Source organism: Bos grunniens, chromosome 22, assembly GCF_055505025.1.
Source record: "Bos grunniens cultivar Pamir isolate PY7600 chromosome 22, Bosgru_T2T1.0, whole genome shotgun sequence".
Classification (NCBI taxonomy): domain Eukaryota; kingdom Metazoa; phylum Chordata; class Mammalia; order Artiodactyla; family Bovidae; genus Bos; species Bos grunniens.
Window position 1 is genome coordinate 30220559 of NC_141186.1, and position 12980 is coordinate 30233538.

A 12980-nucleotide genomic window follows, 5' to 3' on the forward strand; every position below is an offset into this window, starting at 1 on the left:
TCCTCTCATAGGGGTCCTAGAACCCAATAGGCACTCAAATCATACTTACACAAATGAACGAATCCCAGTAACGTCGTATCGCGTCTTATAAAGACTGAAAGATGATTATCTTGGACTGGAAAGTAAGAGAGCTGCCTACCTACAGCGTAAGGCGCCTCAGGCTGGCATCCGGAGCTTGGCGATCTCATTTCGCTTTAGCATCATCCTGAACTGCTCTGCCTGAAGCTGGCGCGATGTTAAAGGGAAGAAATGAATGCGAGGAAAATCAGAGAGCAGAGGGTAGGGAACAGATGTGAGCAGAAAGGGAGGACAGTCCTTGAAAGAAATAAATTGGACTCCCACAGCTAGAAGGACAAATCCCTCAGTGTCGTCAGGGATGTGGGATGAGGGGTAATTTTGCCCTCCCTTTGTTCTTTGCCCCTTGTTTTCCACGTTTCCAGGTTGTTTGTTTGATGTTTGTCTTTTCTGTTCAGTTACTGGACCCTAAGGACAAACCAAGTGGCTGTAGGTGGCATACAGAAATTAATACATTGAGCGGCTTTTGGCTCCTCCCTTGCTCCCCCGGTGTGTCCACAGCGCCCAGCACCTTAGTAGGCACTCCCTAGACATCTGGAGAGCAAATGAGCTGCAAGTTTGCAGCGCTGAGTACGTGGAGCTGGGGAAACCAGGACAGCAGAGGGGGTGTCTCTGACCAAAAAAGACGTGCGGGCGCGTGCGGAAGGCAGCCGCGGCGCGAGGCAAGTGGCTGGCCGCGAGCCAAGGGGCTGGCCGCGAGCCGGGCGCCGCGCGGGGGGCGCTGCCTGAGTAGCGCCCCGAGTGGGGGCGCCCGGGACCACGGCGACACGTGCGCGGCAGGGACGCGAGCAGTCCCTGCCGCGAGCGGAGCCGGGGCAAGGGGGTGGGCGCGGGGGTGTGCCCGCGCCATGCCCCCCGCGCGTGCGGCCGGCCGGGCGGCTGCGTGAGTCACGGCGGGGCTCGCCTTTATAACCGCCGGCAGGATCGCGTGAGTGGCCCGCCCGGCGCTCTGCGTTCTGCGCTCCAGCCCGTGCGTCCCCAACGGCCCCCCAACAGCCGCCCAGGCCCGAGGGCGCCATGAGAAGCCCGCGCTGCGCCCGCCTGCTGCTCCTACTGCTGCTGCCTCCGCTGCTGCTCACACCTCCCGCCGGCGACGCCGCGGTCATCACCGGGGTAAGCGGCCGGGCGCACCTGTCCACCCGGGATGCGCGCCCTCCTCGTGCCGCCGGGTCGTGGGGGCGGGAACCCAGGGGGAGACGGCGTGGGGACAGCGACCGGGAGGTGGGGGCACGGGAGGGTTATCCCGGACCGGGACACCTGCCCCACTCGCCCCTTGGAGCACTTGGAGGATGCCCTGATCCCTAAGCAGCGGGCGGCCAGGACATCGGGCGCTCCCTGGAAGAAGTGCCCACGGTCGCTCCCCACCACCTTCTCACGCTCGCCTGCCCCTCTGTCCTCGCGTTTGGTCTTTTTTCCTCTTAAGTTGAAAGAAGTTGCCTTTGGCAGTTTTCTCGAGCACTTTGCCCCAGCTTTTCCAGCCTCTGTCCTTAAAATTTAAGTGCTTTAAAATGTAAAGGGGCAAGACCAGTACCCCCAGATCCTGGGAGACTTAATTCTGCGGTTGAGGAGTTTGCTCCCCAAAGCATTCTCTGCAAAATCCCTTTGAAATAACTTGGTTCAAGGTCATAAGTGCACTTTTGAAAAGCAACGTGGGTCCTTTCTTCTCAGTTCCAGCGTTTTTCATTTTTTCCCCCCCAACGTCCTGAGCTTCTCCTTGTAAAAGTTTTCCGTTTCCTGTTCCTGATAAACGCACCTGCAGTGCTTTGGCTTAGTTATGGAGTAGGTGATCCTGTAGATGTTTCAGTTTAGAGAGATGTCATCATTTGTGGAAGTAGGAACTAGTTCAGTCCTCTCCTAGGTCCACCAACAATTTTCTTTGTGTGGATCCGAAGGATAACTTTACAGCACAAAATGAAAATGTCTACTTTATGCCAACAATGCAGAATCGCTACCATTTCCTGATTGTTCAACTCCAATAAGTCTGAAAGTATTTTACACCCCCATTAAATTATTTCAAATATCTAAGTTCACATAATAGGGTTTAGAGAAAAAAGTTTTATGTTTGAAATGATAGTACACAGATAATGAAATACCATTTAAATTTAAGGGAACTGTCGTTGTCTTGACAAAATTAAGCACTATTGTCTCCATATGCTTATAGCACATTGAAAGTCCTTGTATTATAACAGTATTTGGTTACAACCAATAGATATTTGGGTTATGGCCAAGAGATACTTAATAAGTATTGTGATATTTATTAGTATAGTTTGTAGAGATTTTTACAGATATAGATGTATTTGAATAGCTTTGTCAGTCCATGTGGTTGAAAAAAAGTTTTTACAAGTCTTTCTAATACATGAGAATTGAAATCTGATTGGTTTTCCCTCATCTTCCCCTGCTGGCTCTTTAAATTTCTGCTAATCCTCTGAGCCCCAGATTCCTTTGTAATATAAGTATCTTTTTGTTCCATTCATAAGACAACACCAGTTGAATAGATTTGCAGTGGGTTAAAGATGAAGGGCATTAAGAAACAGCTGTCTAATTAAAAATATATAAACCCATGCAAGTCTTTATAAGTATTTCCAAGAACTGAACCTTTTTTGTTACAAAGTGAAATTTTATCACATTGAATGTTTATCTGTTAAAATTTAAACTGGCTATATGCGATTATATGTGTTGTTTTTCTTGTTGCAAAACAGTGCTAGAAAATAAAAGGATCTTTAAAAATTTCTCTAAAACAGCATGGCAGTAAATAAATATAGTTATGTTTCCATGACAGGAACCATCTGGAGTCAAATGAAAAACCTAGTAACTTATCTAGATATGTCATCTCTAGGATGTTTAAAATCCAAGTGAGTGATTGAAATTTAAGAGATTTTGGCTGGATTTTGATTGTCTTATTAAAAGAGCTAGTGGGGCTTCAGAATTCCTGGTCTTAAGAATCTGTTGAAATAAAATATTGCCTAAAACCTCCATCTTAAATATTTACTTTTTGGGGAGTAGTAATGTGGTTATTTTTGAATTGATTTATATGTCCACATAGATTTGTTAAAACTGTATTGAAAAAGATCGTACAGTGAACATCTCATTTATGGAATGTAATGGCTACGTATGTGTGATTTCTGATGTTCAGATAAAAACTGGAAAAATGGAACTGTTTGTATATTTTCCTATAAATGTCTAAACACCCCAAGATGAAAATTACAGTTTTTATCCAATACTAAATAGCCCAAGAAAAAATTCTAATGGGGGAAATAAAACAATATAGCTGATCACTTTAATGAAAAAATAATGAGTATCCCCATATATTTGTCTTTTGCGAAATTATAGCTTCTCCAAAACTAAGAACTCTGAAGAAGTATCTTAGTTATTTGCATTAAATCTGCGCTTAAATTTGTCTAAATTATAGATTTCTTAGCTTCTTACATATATAGTATAGGATGTTCTCACCTTAACACTAACAAAACAGATTACTGAACACCATTCAAACAAAGCATCCTATTTATGGATGGTTCTAGGAAAGAACCATAGTTCTTTGGATCTACTTTTATGCAAATAAGTTTACACTTCATTATTTACTTCTGTTTAGTCAAGTGAGGAAATTCCTCCATAGCTGATTCTTTGATTATATGTATTTACAATTTTTATATTAGGAACAAGTGTCTTGAGTATTCACTGTTGATAATTGCATCTTTCACTTGCATTTCTAAATCTGATGGATCTCAGAATAGTTTCATTAATCTTATATTGTACACATATGTATACCCTAAGCCAATAATTTCCTTTTTTGCAGGTTACTCACCTAAAAAAAAGAGTAACATAAGGCAAAAGTCTTGGTCTGGCCATTCTCAGCCTATGAAATTTCTTTCTTTCAAAAGGAAATGGTGAAAATCAAGTCAGAGGTGTGAGAAATGTTAAATCTCATGAACCAAAATGCAAATATTTGAAAGAGAAAATGAGTTATACTTTTAAATTTACATCAGTATCTTTACGGATCTGGAGCATTTCATGATAGATTTAGAGACCATTTAAATCTCTTTTTTAAATTGGGCCCACTTTATTCTACCGTTAATAGTTATAAAATCTTGTGATTCAATTTATGTAGTTCCTAATGGCCACGTATGGTAAAAGACCAATATAAACTTCAAGTTCAAAGCTGTTTCATCCATAAAGCACTAGAAAAAGAGAGCTGATTTTTTAAAAAAGTATTGGGGTTTATAATTTTCATACTCTGTGGGCCATTATTTAGGCTTTTTTTTTTTCACCAAGTGGGAAAATCTCTGATCAGATTTTATTGTAAATATGTTCAAATAAATGATTACAGTTTTTATAAACATGTAAGATTATTAAAATCATAGCTGTGAGATATTAAAAGAGCTTTTTTTTTTTTTACTGCTAATTTTAGCCTGAGTCATTCTGATTATCTTTATCTGTTTGCTTATCACATTTCAGGCCTGCGACAGGGACCCCCAGTGTGGTGGAGGCATGTGCTGTGCTGTTAGTCTCTGGGTTAAGAGCATACGGATTTGCACACCGATGGGCAAAGTGGGAGACAGTTGCCATCCGATGACTCGTAAAGTTAGTATATATGTGTTCTTGTTGGTTTTCTTACATTTCAGTTACTCAACTCCAAGCAAGGCCTCTATGACATGAAATGTGCTAGAAATTGGAAATCAGAGAAGATGAAGTGGAAAACCTCTTCCATTCTCCTCTCCATTTCCATCTGAGAGAACTGTATTCTTACCATCCTTATTTAACTAATCATTTACATATCTTCATTCTCATGGCATTAGAAACATTTCATAAAAATAATTTGAAATACCGAATTTTGCTTAACAGTTTTAGGATATAAATATATATTACTTTTGGATATATGAATGTATTTTATATCCTAAAAGACCATTTATGTATATATATTACCATTTATATACATATATGTGTGTGTATATATAAAATACTGTGTATACTTCTTTGCTGAAATCAGACCTACTGAAAAGGCAGAAGCACATAAGTTTGTGCTTTGGGTTTTGTAGAAAATGATTCATGATGCAATCACTCTTGTATTTTAACTTGAAAGTCCTACATTTTGACTCTCTCCACAGGATGCAATGTTCACAACCCTGGAGATTCATGATGTTTACCTTTCCAATTTATTTTCCTCTCTAACAGCTCCATATCACAATGACCTAAACACCATTTTTGGAAAGTTATTGACAGGAAGTGGCAGGAGTGACGGCAGGATCGGATGGGGCTGCAGAGGTTGTGTCCTCAGGCGTTGCAGACCCTCCTGTCTGCAGGGGCCAGAGAGCTGTGTAGGACTTCCAGAAGTGGGTGGGTGGCAGGTAGGAGGGAGCAGAGAAGTTTGTGGAACCTGGAGAATCCGTGTCCTTCAGATACAAAGTGTGTGAAACCCAGTATGGTTCCAGCCAAATCCCCAGGGGTGCCAGGCTGCAGGTGCCTTGCTCTTCTTGTGCCGTTAGTACATCCTCACTTACCAGCAGCTACATGGGGTCCAGGGTGCAGGGGTGGGTGGGGAGCGGCGTGTGTGTGCTTGAGGACGTGTCCCAGGCCTGGGGCTTGTTGGAGGTGAGTTCAGTCCTCTGCAGTGTTCTCTCTCTACCCATCACATCCTCTAAAAACAGGTTGAATGTTCTCAAAGCAAACTGAATTCTGCCTTCTGCCTTCTTCTTTTCCCCACATGTGGCTTAGGGTTTAAAACTGAAATGGAGCCAAATATCTTTCCCATACTCCACAGTCACAGATAACAGCTAAGGTTTTGACTCTATCTGAATGAAATAAGAAAATTGGGGTTTCGCTCAATGTGCTGTAGTGGGAACCCTGGTTGTTTAGACCCATCTGAAGATGACCTTGGGCTCTCCTGTGGTTTCCTTGAGAAACACTTCCTGTTGCATTGGTACCATTCCTCACCATGGTTTGACCGCTTGAGCCGGTACTGTCGTTTGTAAGCATGATATGCACCTTTTATTCCCGGCCATTTTGAGACAGGAAAGGTTTCAAAACCGTTAGTTGTCTGGCTCTGTGCCAAACCACTAACCCCATTCCCCTTGGTGGGGGTGGGGGTGGAGGGTGAAGCCTGCCCAGCTGCCTTTGGCATCGGTCTCAGTTTTTTTCATCAGCCTTATCCAACACGAGCCATCTTTTGTCCATGGGAGTCGCTGTTGCTTAAAAGTTGACTCTTAATTCACTGTTCTTTCATAATTAGTTGTCTTTGTACATTGTTAGTATAACCTCCGCTACCCCAGCTGGTTTGCTAAAACAAGTCAAGAATGACACATTCTGGGTAACTATTTTTGTACAAATAGCAGTACTAGTTGCTACTTGTATGCCATGGTGTACCAGATCCTCAATATGATACTAATTGTCGTGGATGTGTTTCTCATTTAATGCAAGTCTGTGAAGTAAGGTTTGGTTTTCTCCCATCCTCTGTACAACATTCAGCCTCCCAGGGGCTCAGTATGTGGCTGAGGTCCCAAGGCGATAGGTCAGAGAACAGGCTCTGGATTTTGCTCTGCCCATCACTCCATTGGCATCTACTCAGTGAAAGCTGTGGTCATGTTTAATTTGAACCTTTTTTTCAGTGCAATTAACCCAGATGGGTTTGTGTAGGGAAGATGTTCCCTGAGATGACACAGAATAGTCCAGAGTTGAAATCTGTCTCATCTTGTAGTTCTGATGAGGTTTCCAAATGTTGAGATATTTTGACAAGAGAACCAGATTCTATTTTCCTGGTTCCTATAGTTTCTAGTTCAGGTTTAGTGCGAAGTCAGTTTTGAAAGAAAACAAAATCATTCTCCTGCCATAAACCCAGGAGCATCTCTGTGCTGGGCTTTTAATCACACTGTTGATAATAAAGTCTATGATAACAGATTATAGTTTCCATAGTAAAATTAAGTGATAAAAGAACGGAAAGTACTGAAAAAGTAAGATGTTAACGTCAGATCTGAACTTACCCCCATTCAGATAACCACTTGAACCATGTTTTTAGACCTCAATATTACAGCTGTTCATATTGGTTATTTTACTGTCTTGAAAATACATTTTCATAGGTCATTTCAATAACCTAGTTCTTGTTCCAGAGTTGTTACTTGTTCTGAGTGAAATTAACTTATCCTGATGAAAACCTAGTTCTTCCAGAGTATCTTTCAGCTATACTCTATTGAAAACAACTTAAAAAAAAAAAACAACCCATTTTAAAATAAATATGTCCTGGTGAGACTCTACTCTAAAGTTTTACAGTTGATTAGTAGATGGTAAAAATATAGATGGATGCTGTATAAAAGTTCTTTTAAATGTGATGTGTTCATTACTTTCCCCCCTCCACTTTCTTTTTGCCTTCTAAAAAAAAATAGATTAACTCTGATTGTGGTCACAGGGACTGGTGTATTAGAAGCACAAGACTATGAATAGGTGAGGACTATACCTGCTCTAATTTTAAACTTTCTATTCTGGTTTGGCTTAGACATTAGCCACCGATATTTATTTTGATAAAGTGAACAGTATTTGATGAATGAAATTAAGACCTATAGGTAGAAACTATTGAATTCATTTTACTATTTTGTTTCTGATGTATCAATTAGACAGTTTAGACACTCCTAGGCTACAATTTTGTAAAGTTTTTAACTTCACATTTGATCATTCAAAAATAGAATAAAATATAAGTCTACTTGAAAGGAATAGGATGCATGCTTTCTAAACACATTTTTAGGCAGATGGTAGTTATAACGTATTGATTTTTCTTTAACAACTCGTTTTTAATAATTAAGAGTGCATTATTAAATCACGTATCTACTGGGAATACTTTGCTGTTTATTGCTTTCTCCAGTTTAAGAAACACTAGTTTCTATTGGTACCCACACTTTTATTAACAGAGCTTACAAAGACTAGTCATGTCCATCCTATGCTATTTACTCATGGGCTTTCGAAGTTTAAAATTATGTGATGAGTACTTTTATTGCTTATTATTTTATTAAAATATTAAATTTAATCTATATTTCCTTCAAAAAATTAATCTTATTTTTAAATTTTGCTCCGTTTTTTATGTTAACACTTTTTTAGCACTTGCTTTGGTTTTTTATTTTTGTTTTTGAGCTGCACTTTAAAACTTGACTAATCCATTCTCCTTTTCTGAAGAACATGATTTCCAGTTGACAAGAGGACTTCTGAGCCCGGCTCTTCTGACAGTTTAGACTGGATGGCTCCTCGTTGTGGGGGTGGCCCTGGGCATTGCAGTGTGTTTACTAGCAGCCCTAGTCTCTACCCGCTAGGTGCCGTAGCACCCCATCCCAGTGGTGACCTCCAACATGGCCTCTAGATGTCCCCCCAGGCGTTGCAGGGGGCTGGAATCACGCCGGGTGCGCACCACTGTCTAATGCATCTTTTACTTAGCCTATCAAGACACAGCACAGGAGATGCAGCATTTTCACTTCCTAGGGAACTCATCAGCTACCCAAGCACACAACTTCTTTTGCCGTCATCCACACAGGTGCTGGTGGCTGCCACACATGATTGCCAAGATGTGTGTGTGTCAGGGGGCCCTTTGACCTGCAGAAACTACCACTCTTATTTCTTGCATATCTTTTATGCCCCTCTAGTCCCAGAGACTCAAGGTTCCCCAACTCAAGTCCAGTTCCGTACAACCAAGGAGGCTGGCCCACCATTCCCTGTTTTTTCTTTATTTTTTCTGGGGACACAGTGCAGTGGGAGGCCCAGGTCTGTGTTGGATCCACTTGAGTCAGCACAGGCCCCAGGTTAACATGATGCTCACAGGAGGGGAACAGATCAATAATTGTATATTTAGGGTTCTGAGAATATATGTACTGTGTCAAGTTGCTTCAGTCGTGTCTGACTTTTCGCGACATTATGACTGTAGCCTGCCATCTTCCTCATTCATGGGATTCTCTAGGCAAGAACACTGGAGTGGGTTGCCATTTCCTTCTCCAGGGGATCTTCCCCATCCAGGGCTTGAACCCACACCTCTTACATCTCCTGCACTGGCGGGCAGATTCTTTACCAGTAGTGCCACCTGGGAAACCATGAGAATATATGCCTATTACCAAAAGAAAAAAAAAATTAAAAGAAACCATACAGTGGCACTCATCAGACCTATTGAAACCAGAAACTGTGGATGTATGGGACTTGTCATTTTTATTTTATGCACTCATACCATTTGAATGTTTTTGAACTATATACTTCTATTGATAAAGTGGTAAGAAAACTGGTTTTATTAAGGAAAAAAATTATTGGGCCAGTGCTTTTTATGTCACGTGACTCAGCTTTTCTTCAAGTATCCCATTGTGTTCCCTTCTTTAACACAGTTGACTCTGTTTTGAGAGAGAGCACAAATAATATTTTGGTTTTATATCAGCGCTGTTTTCTCTTTAAAAATGCTGCAGATGTGTTGGGCATCATGCCTTCTCAAGAGTGCTGAAGGTTCTGCCTTGGTAACTCCTAGAATTTGCTGATTGGAAATCTACAGTATTAGAAACATTGGCTTGAGTGCATAGTTGATTCTAAAGTAAAGCGTCACGTTGGTACTGAATGATTAGCTCCTTGGCTGTATTAATACATCTAAAGATGCATCTTCTGTGCACACTTTCTTGTGCTTGTGTGACTGTCAGACAGCTACTAGGCTTGCCATACATGAATGTAGAAATAGCAGTGAATGGGCCAGACAAGAAATTGGCAGGTATCTATGGGGTGTTCACCATGTCAGAAATCGTAGTGTGTGTGATTGAGAGCACGTAGATGGAGGAGAAAACTGCTACAGGCTTGTCCAGTGTAGAAAAGCTCGGGTGAGGGAGGGAGAAACACAGGCTGAATCTTGAAAAAGGATAAAAATAAGAAAAGGGCACCCAGGTATAAAGGGACCTGCCAGTTTAATCATTGTGTTAAATTGAGTTGCAGCAAATGTAGGTTGATGTTTACACGGTCATGATGCCCTGGGTAAGAAAAAGAATAATAGACATTTTTGAAGGTTTCACAAAAACACATGACCTTGAGAACACATTGCCAGGGCCCTTCCTAGACCCTGGAGGGACTCTGCATAAGCAAGAGCCTTTGGTTTCTGAGTTTGGTGGCATTGATCAGTGCCAGGCAGAGGAATTTAGGACAAAGGTGGAGCCGCAGGAGCTGAGAAGGTCACCTTTTTACCCCTCAGGGAGGTCACAGCCTATGGTGGGATTGGGGTAGAAGACAAGCATTTGACACATATATTTTTGAGTGTGTCCTTTGTACCAGGCTGAGTGTTAATGCACTCAAAACTAAAAGATTCCCTTTTCTTCTCAGGGCCTGGAATCTGGGCCTGGTGGTATTTGGAAGAAGATGGAGATGGGTTTGACTGTGACATGTCCCTTTTGTGGCTTGATGACCTCTGTCAGCTGTGTTGCTTCATCTCAAGAGGAAGCCACTTAGCTTGTGTCACAGGGAGACAGAAATCTGGCACCCAGCTTTAGCATGACACTCAGACATCATGCCTTGCTGTGGCCTGGCCTGCGGCAGGCTGCTGGTGTGAGTCATTTTTCTTTCCTGCTGCTTTTGCTGCTGAGAACCCACGTGGCAGACCCAAGGGTGACCACAGTGTCGAGGTGCACAGAGCATCAGACTGAAGCCTGGGATGCGTAGTAGCTGAAACTGTCTTACTGAGTAGCTGTCGTTGATATGACCCTCCATTGCTGGGCGGAGACCTTTCTTGTTTGATTCATCGCTGTATCCTCAGTACCTGAAACAGGGCCTGATGTGCTGGTGACACGCAGTTGGAGTCTGTTGAACGAATGAACAGGAGACACCTGATTGGTGTTCTCCACGTGTAACAGTTTGACATGCTTGTTACAGGTAGCACTCACCCTTTCCAGGCTCCTGTTCCTTGCCACCTGTGTTTGTTCCTCAGCCTCGGCACTGTGGACATTTGAGAACAGATAACTCTGACATGGGAAAGGTCCCCTGAGTTGTAGGATGTTTAGCAACATCCTTGGCCTCTATCCATCAGATGCCCCCTCCCTGCACTGTGACACACAAAACTGCCTCTCTGGACATTGCCAGCCATCTCCTGGGGGCAGCATCACCCCAGACTGAGAACCGCTGGTTCATGCAGTAGTTTGGGGCTCAGCGAAAGGAATCTCTCAAAATCTCTAGGCCAAAGTCATGAGTTATTATGTCTCATGCCATCCACTTGTAATTGTCCAAGCCATTCCTGCTGCCCCCACCTCCTCTGATATATTCTCAGTGGCAACAAATGAGCCGGCCTTCCATGGACCCTTTGACACACACAGTGACAGAACCATTCTAGCCCGTGTCTGCATGGGACCGATGGCCATGTGCCCCCATGGAGACACTGCCCTTTGAACCTCAAAAGTAATGCTCTCACAAAAGGACAGAGGAGCTGGGATGGTCCTGCCTGTTCACCACGTGCCACCCCCACCTGCCTACTCTTCCCTTGGTATTTATTGATCTCAACCATCTCCCTGGCCCTTCCAGAACCATTTTGGAAATGGAAGGCAGGAAAGAAGAAAGAGGAAGAGAAGAAGAAAGAAAAAGGTAAGGAGCACATGAGCATGGTAGCATCCAAAGATAATGCCCAGAATAATTAGCCTTGACCATTGCTGAACACCCATAGAATTGGATCCATCCAATCAGTTCAACCTGAAAATAAGGTTAGAATGGTTCTGCCACTGTCTGCAGACAGCCTTTTGTTCAGCCTTTTGTTTGATGCAGAAAGAAATGATTTCGAAGGCATCTGGAAGATGCATCTCAAATTTTCTTGTACGGATAGATCACTCGTGTGGGGCAGCCTCTTTTGGTGGAATAGGAAATGCTCTAGCATGATACCAAAGGAAGCATTTGAGCTGGGAGGCAGGAAGGATGCATTTCTGTGCCGCGTGTCCGCTGTGGACGGATCCCCTGACGGCATGAGGTTGCAGTAGCTGTCCTCTCTCACATTACCCTCAATTGGGTAATTTGCCATCTCATTTCATTATCCTCAACCACTTGCAGGCCTACAGTTAAACTTTCTCCCTATCCCTTGCAAAGCAGGCAGATTCTCAAGGGGGCACCATTCCTATGGGAAGAAGGGTGGGTTTTGCTCTTTGCCTCTAGAAAGCATACATGTTTTGTGAGTCCTTCACTTGCCCCTGGCACAGAGAACGACCACACCAGTTGCTAGTTGACCCTCCTCAACCTAGCTTCACCCAGGTTCAAGCAGGTTCTTAGAAACAGCAACCGAACTGTGCTTGGTTCGGTTTGGTTGAACTGTGCTTGGTTCAAGCTTCACCCAAGTTCAGGTGAAGTCACCCAAGCACTGAACTTCAGGAAGTCACCCAAGCACCGAACTGTGCTTGGTTCAGTTTGGTTGAACTGTGCTTGGTTCGGTTCGGTTGAACTGTGCTTGGCTCAAGCTTCACCGAAATGTGCTTGGTTCAGTTCGGTTTAGTTTGAGCACCGAACTGTGCTTGGTTCAGTTTGGTTGAACTGTGCTTGGTTCAAGCTTCACCCAGGTTCAAGCAGGTTCTTAGAAACGGCAACCGAACTGTGCTTGGGGTGAGAGCAGCCTTTTGCTGCTGGCTCTCCCGCCTGGGGTTTGCTCTGTTGCATTGCTGCAAATTGGGCTGCCTCTTTCCCTGATTTTGTTGGCTTGCAGGATCTCAGTTCCCTGACCAGGGATTGAACCCAGGCCATGGCAGTGAAATCACCAAATCTTAACCACTAAACTGCCAGGGAACTCGCTCACATCTTTGCACAAATGTATGAATTTATACATTTCTCATCATCAGTGAATTTTTATTTGCTTATTGTACGCATGTGGTCGTGCCCAAAAAATTATGTTCTCTTCAAGGAGCTTCAGTAGCAGGACACTCTAAAAAAGAATTATATGAGAAAAAGTAAAAGACAGT

At 43.1% G+C, this 12980-nt stretch overlaps 1 protein-coding gene across 5 annotated transcripts in view; it reads left to right on the forward strand.

The window, feature by feature from the left end:
* The window catches only part of PROK2 (prokineticin 2), a 152143-nt gene that overhangs the window by 128296 nt on the left and 10867 nt on the right, over nucleotides 1-12980 (forward strand). For 3 of the 5 annotated variants that reach the window (XR_015151293.1, XR_015151294.1, XM_086366833.1), the window contains exons 1-2: nucleotides 1074-1188; nucleotides 4528-4653. Coding sequence is in view for 2 of the 5 variants with exons in the window: in XM_086366833.1 (XP_086222959.1) it covers nucleotides 1093-1188; nucleotides 4528-4653 (222 nt within the window). In the remaining 3 variants the exon portion in view is untranslated. Of the gene's footprint in view, nucleotides 1-1073; nucleotides 1189-4527; nucleotides 4654-11568; nucleotides 11629-12980 lie in introns of those variants that run through there. The other 2 variants (XM_086366832.1, XR_015151295.1) reach the window with 2 other exon arrangements.